General features: G+C 40.9%; 1 protein-coding gene across 6 annotated transcripts in view; it reads left to right on the top strand.

Annotated features, from left to right (window-relative positions):
* Positions 1–3,352: 3,352 nt before the first annotated feature.
* Positions 3,353–20,895, top strand: part of BCAS4 (breast carcinoma amplified sequence 4) — a 74,774-nt gene continuing 57,231 nt past the window's right edge. For 4 of the 6 annotated variants that reach the window (XR_014318596.1, XM_082773095.1, XM_082773094.1 and 1 more), the window contains exons 1-5: positions 3,353–3,455; positions 3,873–3,933; positions 10,551–10,622; positions 16,017–16,118; positions 18,347–18,481. Coding sequence is in view for 3 of the 6 variants with exons in the window: in XM_082773095.1 (XP_082629221.1) it covers positions 3,877–3,933; positions 10,551–10,622; positions 16,017–16,118; positions 18,347–18,481 (366 nt within the window). In the remaining 3 variants the exon portion in view is untranslated. The remainder of the gene's footprint in view (positions 3,456–3,872; positions 3,934–10,550; positions 10,623–16,016; positions 16,119–18,346; positions 18,482–20,895) is intronic. The other 2 variants (XR_014318595.1, XR_014318594.1) reach the window with 2 other exon arrangements.

Raw genomic sequence — 20,895 nt, 5'->3', positions numbered from 1 at the left:
ATCCAGTCCGGGGGTTTGTACTTGAATAAAAACATCCTATTGGTGTGGCTAAAACAGACGAATTTGTCTCATAATCTGGCATGCCTAAAGAAGATCTTAAAATAAGCAGCCTAGTTTTTCACAGCTGCAAGACAAAATGGAGAGAAGATGAAACAGCAGAAAGCAAATAAGAGATGCTAATACATGTAAAGGATGCCCCAACATACTGCAGAGAGGAATACCGAACTTGCAATAGCTAATTTTTTTTCTATTATTAGACTGACAGCTTAATATAAGAGATACTATCTCTATTTGCAAGCCTTGCCTCTTGTTTTAGACTCATGGCTGTAACATTGTTACCTCTATGGACAAGAAGGGTATTCCTGTTATGAGACACTGGATTTTTCAGTGGTTTCCATTTTTTTCCATTTTTTAATTTTATTTCTTTGTTATTATTCTAGATAGTGCAAACCCAGTTAAAAAAATAAAAATTGTTCTTATCTTTCTGTTGGAAGATGCAAAGGATTTGGAAGCTTTATGCTGAGGAGAAAGCACTGAATATATAAACAGATTACTGTGACTTTCTGAATGCTACATGAGGTTACATAAAAGGTTTGAACTTTAAATTTCAGAAATTGTAAATCATAGTAGCTTAAATCTAACAACATCCTTCATACTTTTTCTGTAAAAAGTAGGTATCTTTGCAAACTTAAAGTAAATGGGATAAAATTAAATGCAAAAACTACTTGCAAAAGACAATCTGGGCATTTTATTAAATATTGAAATGCTATTTACTGTCTTTCAAAAATATTTCAGATGGTTACTAATTGGATCTGTATAATGTAGAAAAAATAAGATTCTTTGAGTCATCATGCAAAGTTGGTAGCTTGAAAAAAATGTCAGTAATTCAACATGTGACCTTCCCTGTATTTTGACTATATTTAAACTGATACTTTACTTGTTAGGATAGTGAATATAAAATATTTATCCCAATCTTACAGGTAAGACAAAGGTCATGAAGCCATTTGGTCAAAGCAGCAGAAATGCATTGTCTATCTTGTTCTTTTTAGTACTGTTTTCTTGAGAGATTTAGCAGTGTCGTAGTGACACTGCTCATGTGGATGATACAGTTCATATAGAATAATCAGGAGGAATCTAATTTAGTGGTATTCTTTTCCGGGCATCTAAAATAAGTGTTGACTAGCTGTGTGTTTAAACTTAAATCCAGAACTGCTAAGTGCAGTAAAGGAAGCAACTGATGTAAGAACTATAACAGTTATAGCAGAACTTTACCTGTAAAGGCTTCCTATTGTAAATGCGTGTTCAGTATTATTACATAACTGCAGCAGTGGGCTTTTTCTAATATGGGAATATTTCTAGTCTAGCAGATCTTGTTAAGTCTTTTCTTGACACTCCCATGACTCTGGTTCTAAACATACCACTTCACATGCTTTCTCCTATTTGAGATAACTTAGTTTCGTAACAGTTAATCTGTGATGTACAACAGAAGCCAGAACTATTTCATTCTGGTCTTAAAGCTTCCCAAGTATGCTTTCCAGATCACACTGGAGTTTAATCTAGTGCACCTTTCAAACATACACAGTACAGACCCCTGGGGACTACAGCATAAATGGTAAAGGAGTGGCAGAGAACAGGACTGTGTTGTTAAGGAGTGCAAATACATAGCAAGAAGTCTGCCCAGACCTGGGGAGTTCACAATTGAAACAAAGGAAACAAAGAGTGTTTGGAGATTTACACCCAGAGATGCAATGTGTTTTCTCTCTATGCAGTGCTGGTCAGTGGAAGATCAGGTTCTGCAAATACCTTACGATTTTTCAGATAAGTGCTTTTTAAGTCGCAAGTGAAGCATAGAAGGGTCTGTCTGGTGCTATTGTCAGGAATGACATAGGGTAGATTCAAATCAATGGGGCTGTTCCTACTCAAAAAATGATGTTGTGGAGAAACCCTGCAAACTGGTAGCTCTTTTTTCTGTTTCTTCAAGTACCTCTTCAAGCCTGATTTCTTTGATCTTCACAGCAAACCACAGGCTATAAATCTGGCATTTCTTTATGAATGCTGAAGTGAATTTAAATTTCTTCCATTATTCAGCAATAATATGGTGTTGCCCAAAGCCAAGAAAAGCTTTGGATGACAGTGCAGGCCTGTTGTAGTCTTTGGCTCTGCAAGCACTGAAAAGTAGTTTTATATACTATTCTTACAGTATTTCGTATTTATATAATATTTTTAATAGTAATTCACAATGAGACTAATGCTCTGGTGTCTGGTTAGTGCTCTAGTTTCTTCAGGGAAGTGGATGACATTTTATCTGGCTTTGCTCAGGTTTGCTCTCCACAGCGTCTAACAGATTTTCCTCTCCCTGGGCTGTGGCTGTCTGCAGATGGACTCCAGTTAGACATCGCAAGCCAGTCAGTGTGAACTCCTGCATGCTGCTTTGTCCCTGCTGCCACAGAGTCCCTTTGACCCTAGTATAAATGCCCCATACAGGCTGTGTGGCCCAGGCACCTTTCGAGGGCGGGCTGCTGCTGACCCCTTGCAGCTGAGAGGATTTCTCAGTGAGCACTCTCCCTGCTCCAGGCAGCGCTCCTTGAGGCACATTACTCAGCAGGTAGGGCAGGAAGAACAGCTACCATGAACAGATGGCCCTTTCTGTCTCTGTTCGATCTGCCATCTTGATCATCTGTCTTTGTCTAAAATGCTGCTTTGGTTTCAGATTGGACTGTAAAGGAGCCTAACGCAGAACAATCCGGAAGGTTGCAGAAGCTTCCACAGCGTGCCTCCTCCAGCTCTGTCTGTGGGGAGGATGCCAGGAGCTTTCGGCAGCTTGGGTGTGGGGTCAGGGTCTGGGCTCTGCTCTGCCTCACAGAAACCGGGCTGCAGGCTGTTTAAATTCTCATTTGCACGCAGGGAAGCGCATGGCACAGAGCAATTACGAGCACTTAAAAGCTGCGCTGCCAGCTGCAGCCGCCTTTAATATCCAAGTGAGTCAAAAGGCGGCACTGAGTCCAGCACCTGATCTCTGAGTATCTAACCTCCCCTCTAGCCTGCAGTGCGGGCTTGTGGAAGCACATCACTAGAAAAAGAAATTTGTTTTTTTAAGTGTGGCAGGGGGAAGCTGTGCCTGACGAAGCGCTGCTCCGTGACCGAAGCGGCACGGCAGTAACCAAGCCCTTTAAACCAGCCCTGAGGCCCCTCTCCTCAGAGAGCCCCCCGGGGGCGGGCGCTGGGCGGGTGTCCCCCCCCTCCTACCCGCTGCGCGCTCCCGCCCGCCGCCGCTGGGTGGCGCGCGCGGCCCGCTGAGGGGAGGCGAGGAGCGGGCAGGCCCCGCCGGGGGCCGTGAGGCGGAGCGGCGGCCGGGGGCGGAGCGGGGGCCGCCGGCTGCTCGGCCGGGGCCCGGCGAGGTGATGCTGCGGCCGGGGACACCGCCGGAGCCCCGGGCGGGGGCTGAGGACAGCGAGGTAGGAAGGGGGAGGTGGGGGCTGGCGGTGGTGGTGGTGGTGGTGGTCGGGGGGCTCCGGGTGCCGGGATGAGGTGAGGCGGGAGCGCTCGCCCGGCCCCGGCTGCCCTCTGAGGGAGCTCCCGCGGCGCCTCCGGGCTGCGGGGGTCGGCACCGAGCCCCCCTCTGAGGGGCTGCCGGCTCCCTGCTGCTGCTCCGGCGCCTTTGTGCCCTTCGTGCTTTTGGTTGGGGGCTTTGGAGGGTTTTGGTGTGGTTTCGTGGTGTTTGGAGACAGGGAGTGTTTGCTGAAGGAGGGCCTGGTTGTCAGGGGTCTCCTGTGTCGGGGATGCGGTGCTGGGGCAAGTTGAGCAGCAGCTGGGCTCCTGAAGAGCAGAATAAGCGATTTTCATGCTTTTTATTTGTTTGTTTTTGAACGCAGATGGATGTGGCTGCTACTCTGTCATTTGTTTTTGTGGAAACCGAGTCCTCTGGCGGCTAAGGTCGGGATCAGAGCGCTGCTGTGATGGAGTGGAAGGATGCTTAGCTTGAGGAGCTTAGGTGCGGGTGGTCCCCTCTGGGACACGGTGTAGCTGCGTAGCTCCGTCGGGGTGGTGACAGTGGTGATCGCTCACAGCACCCTCACCGTGCTGGTAAGGGCAGGGAGCATTTCAGATCCCAAAGAGAGGAAGGTTCTGAAATTGCACTTGGTAGGTCATGTTCCCCTAGAAAAGAGAGGAAATCTATGAAAACAGAAAATAGAGAGCATTTGCAAGTATCTCCCTTTCTGACCTGCAGGTAGCTCCTATCTCACATGAGTCTGGAGATGCTGTGAGGTGACATTCTCTTCGGGCACATTAGTTTACAATTTTCTCTTGTAAGGAGAAAAAACACTAAAATTACTGTCTTCAAAACAGCTTTTTTTCTCCCTTTCCTTCACTTTGGGTTTTATATTTGTCTCCAGGGAAAAAAAAAAAAAAGGGAAATTTTTTCCTCAGTTTCACTGTCCTGAGTATTTTCCACATTTCTCTGCCTTTACATCGTTACTCCATCAATTTCATTTTTCCAAATGTGGCTATATGTGCTTTGCAATAAATCAGACCAGTTACATACAAATTTTGGAATCACTGTTCTGTTTTTCATGTTCAGTATTTTCATGGAGGTGATATAATGCTTAGTCTATGATATCCACATAATTTTCATGTGGTTAAACCACTGACAGCTTTTGTCTTACATCTGGATTCAGATCCACTCCAGTAGTCATCCAGGCATCTATAGTAGGCTGTAAAGAAGTACTGCTAACGTTATTAACAATTACAAAAGTGAATTTCCCTGCTTGGTTAAGATGACATTGCAGAGTGAACTGCTGAGTAGGGAAGAAGTTTCACTGAAGTATTAGTTCATGTCAGCTGTTTGGATTTTGTTTTTGTTTTTTTCAAGTACCACTCAAGCTGGTGTTAAATAAAGAGGACCTGCCAAATAATAAAAACAAGCTTCGTGTATAGAGTTGTATGGCAGATAGTGTGTTTTTGTAACTGAGTGCCAAGTTGTTAGTTCGTTCAGGGAACACAAAAACTACCTGTGCTCTTTGCTACTTGCAAGTCATTCTGTTTCCTTCAGGCATCTTCTGCTGCTATTAAGCACTTGTTTTAATGCTGATCTTTCTTGATCCTTGCACATATTGGTAGTTTGTTCAGAGCAGTGATATAATTAAGGTATTTTCCTACGCAGGGATTAATCATAGCTTTCGTGGCATGTTCTTAAGTGTTTCTTCCTGTGGGCCTTGTCGTGCTAGCTCAGCTTTATTGTGTATCACAAACAGTATTGCTGAAATCACAATGAAGGCTGTCGGTTCCTTTTCATAGAGAGTTGCCGTAGTTTAGCTTTTTATTATTTTTATTTTGTAATTAGAAATTACCTCTAGTATATAATTCCTAGTTTTCATTATGATTTTTAAATTTTGTGTAACAGTTGTAGCAAATAAAACTATGATAATGATGGAATTCAAAATAAGGTATTTGTGGACTCCAGTGGAAGATTTGAGTAAATGAAGGCTTTCAAGACTGCTGCATGGCATATTATCCTACCTGATATGAAGATACCCTGCAAATTGTTGTGAAAGACTTATAGTTTCAGTCCTGAAATGCACTTGCCATTCTGCTATTCTTGTTTTCCTTTTATGCATTGATTGTTTTTTCAGTGTTCTGAAGTTGGCATAGGAGGATATCGTACTGAAGAACCTGGTAACTTTCAGCAATATTGAAACGTACCTTCCTGGTTGAGTTTGTGATGCTATAAAGAGCAGTGTGATTCTCTGGCTTGGCTATTTTTAGTTTTCTGTGCCTACCTTTTCATCTTAATGACATGCTAGGAGAGCACTTCAAGTTCTGACAAAGGCAGCTTAACATTGTGATTGAAAGTGGAAGACTTTTTGGGAAAACTTTGTAGAAGATATTTAATGCTGATTCTTTTTAAATGTTCTATAATGAATAAGTTACAATGTTATATTCACATATCACAGGAATGAAGGATTGATGGTATACAATACCTGACCCAAATGTTTGTATAAAGGAACAATCTAGAAATGAAAAAATAAATATATGTATCCTGGGGCAAAGCAAATAAATAGTTTCAAGGGTGCATGGGAGCATAATACTCAGGTTGAGGTGAAGTGAAAGTAGCAGTGGGGGGAGTTACATAAGTGTCTCTATTCCAAGCCCTAGATAAGATAGGGAAAGAGATTACATGCCTTTGTTCCTCAACAGCAAAGGGAAGTGGTGAGGAGCAGATTTTACTATGGGTACAGTATATAATACATAAAAGAAAGTCTGAAAAGAAAGCTAACCTCAAAGCTAGACTGCATGTTTTTCCCCTCTTAAGTTACAAAAAAAAGTAATGGTTTTAATTATTTTTTTTTTGTTTTCTTTCCATGAATAAACAGGAGAATCAACAGTGGATAGAAGGGAACATTAAAATGCCATCTGGAAGTGGTGCTGTTGTGCCTTTGGCTAAGGTTTTGGGATACGTTCAAATGTCACTGCTCCCCTCACTACCTATTTTCTTTGTCAGTACTAGCCTTGGTGTGGCTCTGTTATGAATTGAGTTGAACTGATCTGAGTTAACGTGATTTGGCAAAGAAATTAATGGTTAATTTTCAACCCAGAATAGCTTTCTGATTCATTCTGCTGAGAATGTTTCTCCTCTCGCATGGAAAGTGTTGACTTTAGGGGCATAAGTGAGTGATGGAAGAGGATAGACTATTTTTATCATCGATGTCAGCTTATATAATTTTTAAAGTGATTGTGAAATTACTGTCTTAACTAAGGAGGACTTGGCACCCCATGTTTTCATCATAACTTTGAAATTTATTTAATGGGCTTTATTTCAGATCTTAGTGATAAATATACAATAATTCCTAGAATCACCTGCAAGGAACTCCTATGGTCTGCTTAGTAAGCACCTAATTAAAGATAATTGTAAATGTGTTGTTTACACTGATTTGCAGCAGGTCCCTTTTAACCATTTCTGAAGGTGTCATAAATGTTCTGAGCCCCTAATAATGTTGTTTTCCTCTCTTGCAATTGATAAGTAACTGCTAATTATTTGGGGCCAAGTTTTTTTTTTTTGTTTGTTTTTGTTTTTTGACATATTGTGGCTTTTTTTTTTCTTGCCTACTGTGGTCTTGTAGTAGCATGCCTTGAAGAAATAGTGTTAAGGTTTGTTTGCATCTATTTTCTATTGTTTTGTATTATTGTTGTCTTCTGTTACGTTTCAGGCTGTGTAACACTTAGAGTGAAGATTAAGGACTGTGAATCTGTTTGGAATTGGCTCAATCTTATTCTTGGTGGTGTCAATAAACTTTGCTTCTGCCCTTAAACACATGCTATTCCGCTGTTTGAATCTTTATGCACATTACAAACGCAAGGTGCTCATGGTGGATATTTAGCTAGTAACAGCAAGCTACCTACCTGACCTGAAGTGGGTCTGCACGTTCAGGCAGAGCAGGACAGTAGCCTGTACAGCCAGTGCAACTTCTTTACGTGGATGTTTCTTTAATGCATCCCCTACTAAATCAGTGGAATTTCCACTTGCTTTGCAGTTATGCAGTTCATGATAGCTACCATTGGACAGCCTTTTCAAAGCTGTAAGTCTGGTATCGGCTCTGGCCTATCTCTTTAAGCCAACTGTGCTAGCCCTGAACATGTGGCGGTGTGAGTGGCTTCAGGCCTGTGAAGCTGACTGCAAAGACTTGCCAAGAAATGTGTGAGTTTGATAGAGTTGTTCTGTAGGCCATCTGATGCATGCACCACCCACTGCGATTGCTCTGCTGTAAAATACACTTAACAAAAACGCTACCAATTTGTTTCTCTGCCTTATGAAGACTTCAAGAAATCAGACTTTCAGATGCAAAGCTTCCAGTTTTTTTCCACGAACTAAATGTGTCTTTCAACAACATACAGTCAGTGAGAACTCTTTCTTATGTGAAAAGAATGCATATTCCTGCTGTTTAGCAGTGATCTTTCCAGAGCTAGTCTGTGTGTAGTGGGGTGGTGCGCTTTCTTTTTGAGGAGAAATTAGATGTGGAAATTCTGGTCCTTTATTTAAGCATGCAAAGGAGCAGCAGAAGGAAAACAGCTTTTCCACACAGAAATCTTTACTTCAGACAGACACAGAACAGATTGTTAGGGGATGTAACCTCATGTTAGCACTACTGAAATGTATGTATTGATTTACAGCATCCATGGATCTCTTCTGATAAACCTGTGGAGTGTAATGTGTCTTGAGGTTTCTTCTGTCCAGATGTGTACACAAAACTTGGGAAACTTTTCTGCATAGGCTTTAAATCTTGTATAAGTGACATTACATTGTGAATGTAGTTTGATAGCTTATACCACCATGGCAATTTCACATAGAGTTCACACGAGACACAGGCAGCTCAGGAAAAAACCTCAGCAGGCCACCAGGTGTGGTCACTAAGCTGACACAAAACAGCTTCTAAGAGTTTCTCTGAGACAATACACGCAAGCTTAGCTTAATGCTGGTCTAAGATGGTTGCACAGCTTTTGGGCCAAGTTGGGTCACGTTCCTGCTACTTGGACCATGGCCAGAGCTCCTGTCTGCATTCTGCTCAATAGGTACATATCCTCAGCCTGTCCTTTATATACACATCTGTGTTTGCCCTCACAAAAACAGGCAGCGTTTTTTCCATGTGCTTAAGGCTTTTCTGTCACCTTTTTCTTCCTCTTTGTGACATCATAACTTGTCCTCTTAGTTTTTGAATCACTGTCTTGAATGCGACTCCAGTGTTCATAGATCTGACTGCCCCTGCATTAAAACCAAGCTATCTTCTCTTCTGCTAACCAAGGAAGCTACTCTAGAGCTGTACATCCCAGCCTCTAGCCTATCCCACTGTCACTGTATACGAACATGATCCGGGTATTCTCAAGCTGATAATGTGTAAATACCTTTCTGTAGAAAAAACTGAGAATGATGGCAGAAACATTTGATATATATTGAAGATGGGTGTTTTACATTTGCACATCTTTTGCATGAATTACTTCAAAATTTTCAGCACGCTTCAATTCTCTTTCAGTTCTGCAAGTTCTCTGTGCACCTGCATGTTTATCTTCTGTTAGGCTGAAATCTGGACTGGCATTCCACAGATAAGCAGGAATTTATTACATTAAATTGGCTATTGCTGAACCCATTTGAGCACAGTATCAGGGCTCTCATTTGTTTACTGAGGCTGTGAACGTTGCCTGGCTCTCCCTCCCTGAAGGCACAAGGATGTTAGGAGCTGAGCCCTGCCCCAGCTCCTGTGATTTGCAGACTCTTTACCCTTCCTTATCACCATCCTAGTGTCAGTGCAGAAGCTACCTCCTGGGATACCTTCACACCTGAAACTGTTCCCTCAAACCTTTTCTGCTGCAAAAGTTGGCTGCAAATAGGTCTCCGGACATGTAAGAACACCACCTTCATGCTGGAAAGATGATGTAGGCTCTGTAGGGCTCTGTAGAGAACGATTCCTCTATTGATGTGGAATGGGTTTTATGAGTTAAGAGAGAAGTTGCACGCCAGTGACTGCCTTCAGTCTACACGAAGCACAGCCTTTCGGGTAACCTCACATATGTGTCAGTGTTACCATTTGCTTCCACCTGAATCAAGTTTGAGTTGCTGTAACGCCAAAATACATTTGGAGCCAGGTGTTTTCCATTCTACCCACTGCTGACAAAGTGTGTTTGTCTTATTCTTTTTCCTACACCCTTCTCCTATCTGATGCCTGTACACAACAGCAACTCCCTTTCTCCTGTTGTTTCATGCAGAGGAGACCTCACCTATTTTCGAAGGTCCCTGGGCATTTCTAGGAGCAGCAATAAAAAATCTAGGGAGTTCACTTGACTGTTAGATTGATAGCTGCACTTTGAATCTGAGAGGCCACTCATGTTTCCTAATTTATTACCAGATGAAGGGATAATAAACTTTATTTAGGAACTAGATAATTCATTACAACCCAGAAGAGAAATGATAAAGAGGTCTGCTGAGGCAACCCTTGCTGTTCTACTTTTACAACAACCACATGAGCAAAACAGCTCCAACAAACGGGATAGTTTCCCTGTGCTCTTGTTGTTTTGAATCAAGTTTTCTTCAGGTTATTTTTATTTTGTAGAATATGAGATGTTACTAGGACAAGAGAATAGATTCAATATTTTAAAATTATTTAAATTACAGTGGAAGTCCAGGATTTGGAGTGGTCTTCATTTTCCAGATTTCCATCTCGTTTTGCATGCACTTTGAAAGTTTAATGTTTTCTGAAGTATGCTCAGAACAGAAGGCGTGTTCCCCATTTAGCGGAGGGAAAGCAAGTCTGTTGGCTTCTGTCCCCCACAGCTGGGGGTGTGCTCAGGCCCTTGGCTTTTGGCAGAACCTGTGCGGTTCGGTTCTGTGCCCTCCTCCCTGCCAGCGTTCACATTGACTTTATAAATCACTTTTTGATACTCACGCCCAATGCGAGCTGTAGAATAAATGCAGAATAAATGCAGAATAAACCCTGCCCCCTCCCAACGGGCACGGGACCCCCCTGCTGACACGAGCGGGGCCGTCTGTGTTCTTCTCCCCGCAGGTGGCAGCGCTGGAGGAGGCCGTGGAGGAGCTGCTGGGTCAGCTGGAGGCCTTCTGCGGGCTGACGGAGGCGGTAGGTGTCGTGTCGTGTCATGTCGTGTCGTGTCGCGCACCGGAGGCCATGTCGGCGCGGGCCCCGCGGGGCCGCCATCTTGACAGCGCCGCCGCCATCTTGTCGCCCACCAGGTGGCGCTGCGGTAAGCGCGGCCGCCAGGCCACGCCCCTCGCACAGCAGGCCACGCCCATCAGTCCTGCAAGGTCACGCCCCTCCGCTAAGCCCCGCCCCTCCCCGCCGCATTACCGCTGGGGCCGGGGCTGGGGCTGGTGGCCGGGGCTCCATCCGCAGCTCACCGATTGTGCTGGCCATCGGCACTGCCTGATCGCCTGTGATGAGCTCTCTAGAGTAAGAGGTGTGCGTTGCTCCTTAGCTTCCGTCAGGCTGTCAGGCTTTCTGCATAAGGCCATGCTGTCTGAAGGCAGCTTGGGTTTTGGGGTTGATATGCAAAGAATGGATGTTGGTTTTGCAGCTGACTTTTCTTTCTCTTCCTTAAGCTAAAAAATATAAAATTAGGTGAAATGGCACTGCATTTTAATACTTCCTGAGTGCTTCATAGAATGCTGGTTTAGCTAGCATGCACCAAGTTTACCTAGAGGGGCTCTCTCCTAAATTCATTGATATGCAAGCCGTATGCAGGTGCGTTATCACTCACCACAATGTTTTTCTTCTCTGTCTTCGAGCATTTTGTGTATGTATGTCATCAACTGCAGCAACTACTAATTGCAATAAAGTATTGAATGCACCTCAAACAGTAAGAAGTGACCAGCCAACATCTCTATTGCGTGTGGGGCATTTTTTGCTTAGGGAAGGGAGGCGTCATTACTTCCAGAAGGAAGTGACATAGTGTGGAAAGAAACAAAAGCTTAGCTCATCAGTCTCACATGATTAGTAGGGGACTTAAAAGGAGAAATAGCTGCCTTGAAATAATAGTTCAGTATTAGTGGCTGTTTAAAGCGCTTCTTTTTCCATTCGGCTTTTACAAAAATAGCTGTAAAGGAGCATGTGAACCTCAGAGCATGCAGTCTATTTTTTGATACATCTTGGCTTATATTTGTTAGCTTTAGATTCTCTAGTGTGGCACGTGTAGTTTCTGCAAAATGTAGAATAGAAGGAATTGGCCCCAAATCTTTTGACTTCATTCCTGCAAGGTGATGACTGCTTCAGTGATGTAACATCAGCTGTTCAAACCAGGAGGTTTGAATCAATAGCTCTTCACTGATGATCGTATTCTGCCTGATTTACTATTAAGTTCATTCATTCATTTTTTCTATGTGGGACCTTAGACTTATATATACCTTATGCTTTTTCTCATCAATCAGGCATGTATCTTACATTGTTGGCTCCAATATATGGGAGAAGGTTAGCTTGTTCACATGGATCCAGTGAGCTTGTAAACCTCCTATGAGACTTCTTCTCTTGCCAACCTTTTCTACAGAAAACACTAACCTAGTTTCAGTACACTATCTTTGCTTTGCCCATTAAAATATTTTTTTCCACGACCTACAGGCTGTGAATAATTATCTAGTATGCAGATTATTGACCTTACCTGGGAACATCAAAGCACCAGAGCTAGCGTGCTGATTTTGTTCCTTTCAATCCAGTACCTCTAATGTCAGGTTCCTTTCAGCAGCACATCAAGTGGTATCTGGGAATCTGATAAATATAATGTAGTGCTTGAATTGATTCCAACTGCTGTGCGTAGCAATAATTTGGTCTTTTGTCTATGCCAACAAAAGACAAGGGGAATCTTGCTTATTTCACTTGGGCATTCAGTAAAGTATTCACGTTCGGGGGTTTGGCTTTTCTCCCTTGAGTGTGCTGCTGCTTTTCACTTAAAAGTACTCTTGATGCATAGGTTTGAATATTAGAACGGGGAAAAACTGGGTCTTCAGTGCTAGGAGGACAACGTGCTAGTTCCAGAGTCACGCTGTTATAACTGGCTAGGCACAGCACTTAAAATAGACACCTGTACAGTAGGTAAGTTACAGTGACACTAAATGCAGCCCACTATACCTCACACTTGTCATGGAAGGAGCATCTTGCAATGAAAAGATTGTGCCAGAAACATGTTAGTGTCAGGTACTTAACATTTTGCCTTCCTTAGGGCATGGACTTCAACAAAGTTTAATCAATGTCTTTTAAGTGGCTTCACGGCTCCTTAAGTGTAATTATCAACTTGTGATTTTAACTGAGCTACAGTTTGAACCAGTGACACAAAGGCAAAAAACTTCACTGTAATAACCAGACTCTTACATATGCTGTTCTCACATTGTTTTCAGAGTCATTTTTGTATCTTTTGGATATAATTCTGTGTGCTTCTTGTGTATCTTAAAACCTGATTGAAAATGATAGCTATTCAGAGATGCACACCTGATTTAGGTACAAATTCACTACTTCCATTTCTTTGGCTTCAGATCCTTGAAGAGGATGTAGGGGATGTATATAAAATCTCTATATTTGATACTCTGCTTTTTTTAAAATACATATGTTGATTCTCCAGTGTACCCACCAGTTTATAAAACCACAGGTTAGTGGTTCTCAAACCACTGAACCTTCTTGCAGAACTCAACCCGGGGAAATGATGTGTATGTAAATCTTGATTTGCAGTGGTTCCACAGACCAGCTGCTAACTGCTTATCGTTGTCTCACGGACTTACAGTTTGGGAACCTCCTCCCTGAGACCCTAGGTGTGAATCCTGGTTTCGTCACTGGGGAAAGGAGGGGAAGAGGTTATGTTTGGTTTGCTGTGGCTGGGGTTTGCTAACTTCTTAGGAACATGCCAACCTCAGGTTTCCCTTTTCTCACCACTGAGCCGTTCAGTTTACCACTGCTACTTTTGCTGGTGGTTCTTTGATGTTACTTTGTGTTAACATATAAAGAAAACAGAGAGCCTTTCAAATAAACCCCTGAGACAACAAGAATTTGCACACTATATTTTACTTTTACTTGTGGCTCCAGCTTTTTTTCTTTTTTTTTCTTTTTCTTTCTTTTTTTTTTTTTTTTTTTTTTTTTGACAAAATACCAAGGATGCATGCTTGTTTAACTGGTGCAGCTTGAACTGCAGTGTATGCAGGAATTGGGTCTCACTGCCCTACATGCAATGTGCTGTTCCTGGTGTGTGTCCTAATTCATCATTCATACTCTGGTTGTGCTGTCTGCTAAGTGACTTTTGCTGCCTCCTTGGGCTTTGTCTTGCTGATTTGAACTATTAGAAGACAAAGTCCAGTCAAACCTCCCTTCCCTTCACTCACTCCTCAAATTAGCATAGTAAAACCCAGTAAGAGAAGAGTTTAGTTTTGTTCTTATTTTCCCCCAAGGACTGCTGTGTTCTGGTGCTTGTGCTGAGCACTCAGATAAGTCTTCAGTAAATGAAGTAAAATAATTGCACAACGGAAAATAAATCTTGTTTTATAACGTGGGGTTTCATACTAGTCCTGTTTTCCCTGGCTTGTGAGAGGTTGCTGTACCAAGAGAATCATTTCCCTTTGTCGTGTGCTGGCTCCTCTTGAACTCCTCTGTCGCTGTGGTTCTGCAGACTGCTGCAGAATGACTCTTCTTGAATCATATTTGCATGTCATTCCCTTCCATCACAGGCTGCTTGCTGGAAAAGCAACTCTCCTCTATCTTGTATTGCTTGTTTGCTTTTACCCTCAAATAAATATGGTTTAGATTTGTTCCGTGTCTGCTATGACCTTGTTATGTTGATAGTTTTTGTACTGGGTCTGTACAACATCTCTCTTTTTCTGGCTATATCCCAAACTGTGGTTATATTTACAGAAGCTATCTAGCATTTAGCTGTAAGAGTGGCTTTGCTGTAGTTCTTTCTGAGAGGAATATTAGTGAACAAGTTTCTTAGTCTGTTACCTTATCTTTGGGAATTACAGGCTCAAATTATACTCCGATGTAATTTACCTGAGTGTGAACCTCACCTCAGATCACCAATTTGTTTTTCACTTCTCCTTTATTATAGAGGTTTGGGCTTGGCATGCCCCCGCCTACTATCGACCCCCCCAAAAATTCAATAGGACAACTCTGGAATTCATCTGCTTTAGCTCCTTCATTTTCTGTTCTTTTTGCATTTTTATTATAAGTCTGACTCCATTTACAGGGATGTGGCCCATCTGTCTGTGCTTGTTTTCTGTTGGATATAAAGCACATAGTGGAAAGATAACAGCGTGTGGCTGTGTCTGCAGTTGCTTCACCGCCGGGTGGATGTAGTGCTACGACCAGTAACACAGGAGACACTGTTGGTTTGTTTACAGTAGAAAGCTAGTACTATTTTGATATGTCTGTTTGATCTCATATCTCAGAATGTTTATAGCACTATTAAGCACTTGATCTGCATTTACTCATGCTGGTAATAAAAATGCTATAAAATCTTACTAGGAGTCATTTTATACGTATCTAGCTTCGTCCATTCTAAGCCTTTAAAAACACTACTTCTTTTAAAAAGAAAAAAAAAAAGAGAGTCGTATCATCAATAAAATTTCTAAGTACTTAGTAAAATTTATAAAGCATAGCCCAGCTCTTGGCCTATCCATCTTTTTTTTTTTTTTTTTGTACGTTGTTAGCTGTAGCCCTCTGACTGGAGGTGCGTCTTACTGCCACCTAACAAAACACTCAGAGTTGTTTATGTAGGGAATCAGGTAATTCTTGCTAACACAAACATTAACAGAATTTCAAATAAAATTCAGGCTGTCATATCGAGGTCACAAGCAACCTTAGTTCTACTAGCAACCAAACAAAATTCCTGCATTAGGGCACTTAGAGTTGTGGAAGCTGACAGGTGCTGGGAGCAGAAACTTTCTCTGAGGTGCTTACACTAGAACTTTGCATGAAGATTCCCGCTGTCCTGAGCCCCCGTTGGAGACTAGATGCTACAAGTGGTGTAATCAAAGATCTGACCAAGCTTTTTCTCTGTTTTGGTGTTAGTATCAGACTGCATTGCAAATTGAATTGTACTATTTAGGTGTAAATGGTCTTTTAGCACCAGTTGATAGCCAAGAGTGACCTCCTGCTACCCCTGAATGAGGATAATTTGCCACAGGCTAACTCAAATCCTTTTCAAAAACTATTGATTTTCATTTTAAATCCTTCATTACCCCTCATGTCTGCGGCATTTCATAATGGAAAGTGAGAAGTGTCTTGGGAGGAGTAGCGTGGAAATCTGGGGAGAAGAGGAAGGCTGGTTTTGAGGTCAGAGCCCTGTCAGCTGCTATGGGTTGTTTTGTTGTCTCTGATTACTTGAGAAAATGTGTTTTTCCCAATCTCTGCTTAACAGCATACTTACCAAAGGGCCCTTATGATATCGTTTCAGAGTAGAAGTACTTTGAAATATTAACATGAAAAAAATAGTAAAGAATTTATCATCAAAGCTCATTCTCATGTGATATTCTTTCTTCAATGCAGATTAGAAGCGATACATCAGAGATCCTGGAAGAGACCATTCCACTCATTAAGGACAAGGTGCTGGAAATGAACCACGTCTATGCCAAAATTGATAAATTGGAGGTTTGTTAATTGTATTGGAAAGTTTACATCCTTCTTTTTGTGTGTTTTATAGGTTAACTGTCTAGGTATTTGCATGAAGCACTTGTGTTTGTTTTTCAGTCAATGTGATTCTTACCTGTGGTCCAGCCCATGCAATTGTTTATGGTTTTGGAAGATCACAGAGTAATTTATTGCTGTGGATTCTACAGTTCCTAATGCTGGATTAAAAGCACTAGTTATGTTTTTGATGTTAATAATAATGCTAGTAATGTTAATTTGTTTTGTGACTCAAAGGAGTGTCTGTGAAACCACTTATAAATTTAAAAAAAAAATTAAAGTCTTGCATCCAGTGCTGAACATACTCAAGCTGTTCCTGATAGCTTTATGTAGTTGCGGGGAGATCTCTGAGCCCCCATCTTCTGCCGTGTATTTTGGTGTTTATTGTATCCTGACTGAGGGAAGCCAGTATGACTCAGTAAGATGCCCTCACCATATTTAGTAAGCAGTATGTTAAAATTTGTGTCAACCAAGGGCAAGTTTGCCTCTAGGAAGAATATAATTAAAACATGATGAGATAAATTGTGTAATGCTTAAAATCACTTTTAACTGACTTAGAAGTGAAATAAACGGAGTGTTTGTGGCATTAATTCCAGATAGGCAGTTCTTAAGCTTCAAGCTCTACCCCTGTACAAAGTGGTAATATTCTCTGATGAGGTATACAGCTGTGGGAGAGACAGGGCAATTGACTTTGCTTTCAGCAAGTTTTGTTAAATGCAATTTTTTTATTTTTTTTTTTTTGTAGTTTGCCTTTTTACACTTATATTTGATAACAGATTTATCAAAACACTTTGTATTTTATGGACAGCACCAGGAGAAAGATTGCCACAGGAAACTGAGGCAAGGCATTTTAGAACAAAAGTGGGAGTCAACTGAAACCTGTCTGATTTTCAGAACTGAGTTACCCTCGTCTAAGAAATAGCACACTTGACAATTTGGCTATACCTGAATGTATACTTAAGCTGGGTCTTTGAACAGAAGAAGAAAATAAAAACTAAGCAATTAATTATCCCAAAAGTATGGCAAGCAACAGAGCTCCTTTTTTCCCCCCCCTCTAATACAAAGAGGGGAAAAACACCCTTTCTGCCCCCTTACCCAGTTCCCTTAATACAGCTGTAGGAAGATGATAATTTGGACTATGAAGACAGCCCGTCTTTATGATAGGCTACAGGTTGCCCTTGAAAAATGCAGCAAACTTTTGTTGATAGACGTTCTGTGTTATCAGACTAGGCTAATACCTACATTGATTAGAAATCAGTTTTTCTCCCTGACTTTACTGGCTGTAATGGCAGTAATCTGAGAACACAAGATTAAATTGGCAATTTGAGCAGTAGTTAATGTCTTAATTAGAACTTTTAAATTTAAAGCTTATCATCCATAGGGATTTTCAAGGGAGAAAATGACTTGTACCCCCAAGAGTAGAAAAGGGAGGGACTGTTGTGTAATGGGTAAATGGAATGAAATTCTGCTGGGTTTTAACTTTGATGTTGTCACTGGTATGTTTGGAATAACTAATTTACTTGCTCAACCTTACCTTATCCCTAAAATGGGCAGTGATCAACCTCTCTCTCAAAAAAAAAAAAAAAAAAAACAAGGCATAATCATTAATAGTGGGTATCAAAATTGTTTATAGTTTTGTGTTTTAGCAAATAATTAGTTAGTTAGTTAGTTAGTTGGCTTTCCCTTATGGCTCAAATTTAAGCTGAAACTGAACTGATGTATGCTTTAGGTCAGTCATTCCTGACCTTTTTTTAGCTAAAGGCACCTGCTATTATCTTTTCCTCTGCTTTCTCCTCCCTCCTACCACTGTGGCCACTTTCTCACTCCCACCAGAAGTTGTAGTGCCTGTGTGGGCTCAGAGGAGTTTTCACCTCACTGCTGAAATGTTGTCGGCCCTTTAGACACTATGGAAGGACTTAATTTGTGTGCTGAAGAGGGAGCAAAGCTGTGCCCTTAGAAAGAGGGGAAAAAAAAACAACTAGCCTTAGGTCATGAACAGTGGTTCTTCTGATGGCTATAAGTATCTGTAGCCTACTTCTGAATATATGCCCCTTTGATATTTATATTAGCAATAGTGCATCCTGATATCTTGTTAATGCTTTTTCTTTGACTTCAGATCTCTATCTAGGGTAATGCTGAAATCGAGATCAGGTGCTTTTAATTTTCATCAGGTGTTTCTCCTATCTCCATAGGCATTTGTTAAAATGGTTGCACACCATGTTTCCTTCCTAGAAGAGCAAGTACTTGAAGCAGAGAAGAGCCATGGCACTTTTCTTAATGCTGTTTGCAAACTGTTTCAATGTGCAACTATCCCATCTTTTAAAAACGTGAGTATTTTTAAAGCTGCTTTCAGAGGATGGGGAAGATGTTAAATACCTTTTATAGATCAAATGTGGCCTTCCAGGAGATTTGATTTTTAATTTTAAGTTGTGTAAAAGAGATACCCGTGGTTTGCTTCTGTGAAGGGATTTTTTTTTTTTAAAAAGATTCTTTCAATGAAATTATTTAGCAGTGCATATATCCCCCCTCACTCCCCAGCCCCCTTTTTTTTTTTTCTCCTCACAGAGATGGTGCAGTATTATGCTGATATGCATAAAACCAGATAGGCAATAATATGCAGGTATCAGTGAATAGGGACAGCTGAACCAATTCAGGTTTTTGTTTGGTGTCAGAGCAACCTCTGTAAACTTCCATTGCAGAAGTGAAGTTCAATTTCTACAGGTTCAGGACAAACCTTAACTGCTCACAGAGTGTAATGATTATGCAGAGGTGTGGAAAGAAGATGGTGCATGCTGATTTGGTCTTTGGATAATTTAGCTGTCAAACTCTAGTGAATCTTAGAAAACCCTAGTAAAAAGTGTAACTTGTCCAAATTTGGTAATATTTTCATAGCAATGGGAAAAGATGTCCCTGATATGAGGACAGTTTTCTGCCAATTTAAAATTTCTGCTGTAGATTATGAAGGCAACGGAGCTTTTCAAAAGGGCTAAACGACACATACTTTTCCTTAATTTTGTTATCTAAATTGGCTTATTTTTGTTCCTTAAAACTTTCCAAACATGTTAAGCCTGCAGCAGATACCCAGTCTGGGAAAAGTATCAATGCTGGATTTTTTTGCAAGGTTGGTCTGCCTATACAAATAATGTTGTATAACCAGGATGCCAAGAAGAACGGAGAAGGCCAGACTAGTTACTCAGATGCTGGCTAGAGTTGGGCTCAAAGATAATACAATGTTTTTAATATATATTTTTTTGTCCTTATAAAGAAAAATCTCAAATATTGTGTAGTTGTGTATTCACACTTGCAAGCATCTTGGAATGATAGTATTAGTGAACAAAAGAGAAAAATAAATAGGGAATGGTGTAACTTTCTACTGTATCGATCTTTTTCCCTTCCTCTCATCTTTTTCCCCAAATATAGTACAACTAGAAAGCATGGTGAGAGAGCTAGCTAGCATGAACACAGATAAGAAAAGTGATTCCCATTGTTTTGCCATTATATTGCAAGGTGCAGTCTTTTTTTTATTTTTTTTTTCCTTATCTTTGACTGTGTTTGGGTATTCAAGTTGTTTCCTATAGAATTCCAATGCACAGTAACACTGGGAGAGGTGTCAAACCTGTGGGAGAAAATTGAATAATCAGAATTCACGCTTTGTGTTAGGAATATCCAGAGGTGGTTTGAAAAGAAACGACCTTATACTAAATATAAATTACAAATATGACTGTGTAAGTCTGACAGGTTATAAGAATATAACACCTCCTGGGGGAATGGAACAGAGGAAATAACTTTCTCCTGTGAAGTTTGCAGCTCTGTAGCAGAAAATCTTTTCTCCTGTAAAGATTGAACTCTGTATGGGAGAAACTGTGAATTCAAATCTTTTGTCCAAAGATTTTATCTGTGCCCTGGCTGAATGGGGTTCAGCAATCTTAGAGAAAGGACAGGAAATCTATTTTAGAAAACTTTAGTGTGGGGAGTTTTTTTTTTTTTTTTTTTTTTTTTTTTAAAATCACTAGTATCTTTTCCAATGGATCAAAACTGAACATCAGTAACTCTTCAATTTTTTCACGCATTTTGTGATAACTGCCATTTCTTAAAACCAGAAAATGTCTTTCAGTGTCATTAGATAATACTTTTGACAGAGATTTATTTTTAGAATAATTTTTAACCCTTGTATAGTTGCAGGGAAAGGCTTGTAAAATTATAACCTCCAAAAATCTCATACTAGTGCTATGAAGAAAAAATACACATTAGATTTTTCAGGGACTTTTTATTGTCAAACCAACAGCATAGTTCATGAATGGCAGTGATTGGCAATGCTGCAAATGTTCTCCTCCAAGTGATTCCATTAGTTACTGGGCTGCCAACGCAGTGTTGCATGAATTCTAGAACATGGTACAAGAGAGGGTTATTTAACAAGATGTTTACCTTTTCCTCTTCGAGCCAAAACTGGGGTTGATATATGGTGGATCAGACACAGTTCTGAGAAAATATGCAAGTAGAAAAGATCCTTGGCGTTCACAATTAGCTATCATGTACTCAGAAAAAGTCATAATTTATGAAGGACAAACATCAAATTAGGGAGCTTTAATTCTGTAAAACTGTTCTTTACATAATCTAAACCAGCAAAAATTCGTTCATAACTGCCCTCAAAGGTGATTGTGATCCAAACTGGGAAACTTTAGGAATAAGAAAACCAAGATATTTTTGTTTCATATTCTTTTCAAACATAATGAGAATGGCT

The sequence above is a fragment of the Aythya marila genome, assembly GCF_965140915.1.
Source record: "Aythya marila genome assembly, chromosome: 16".
NCBI classification, from domain to species: Eukaryota; Metazoa; Chordata; class Aves; order Anseriformes; family Anatidae; genus Aythya; species Aythya marila.
This window is presented reverse-complemented; position numbering and strand designations above follow the sequence as displayed.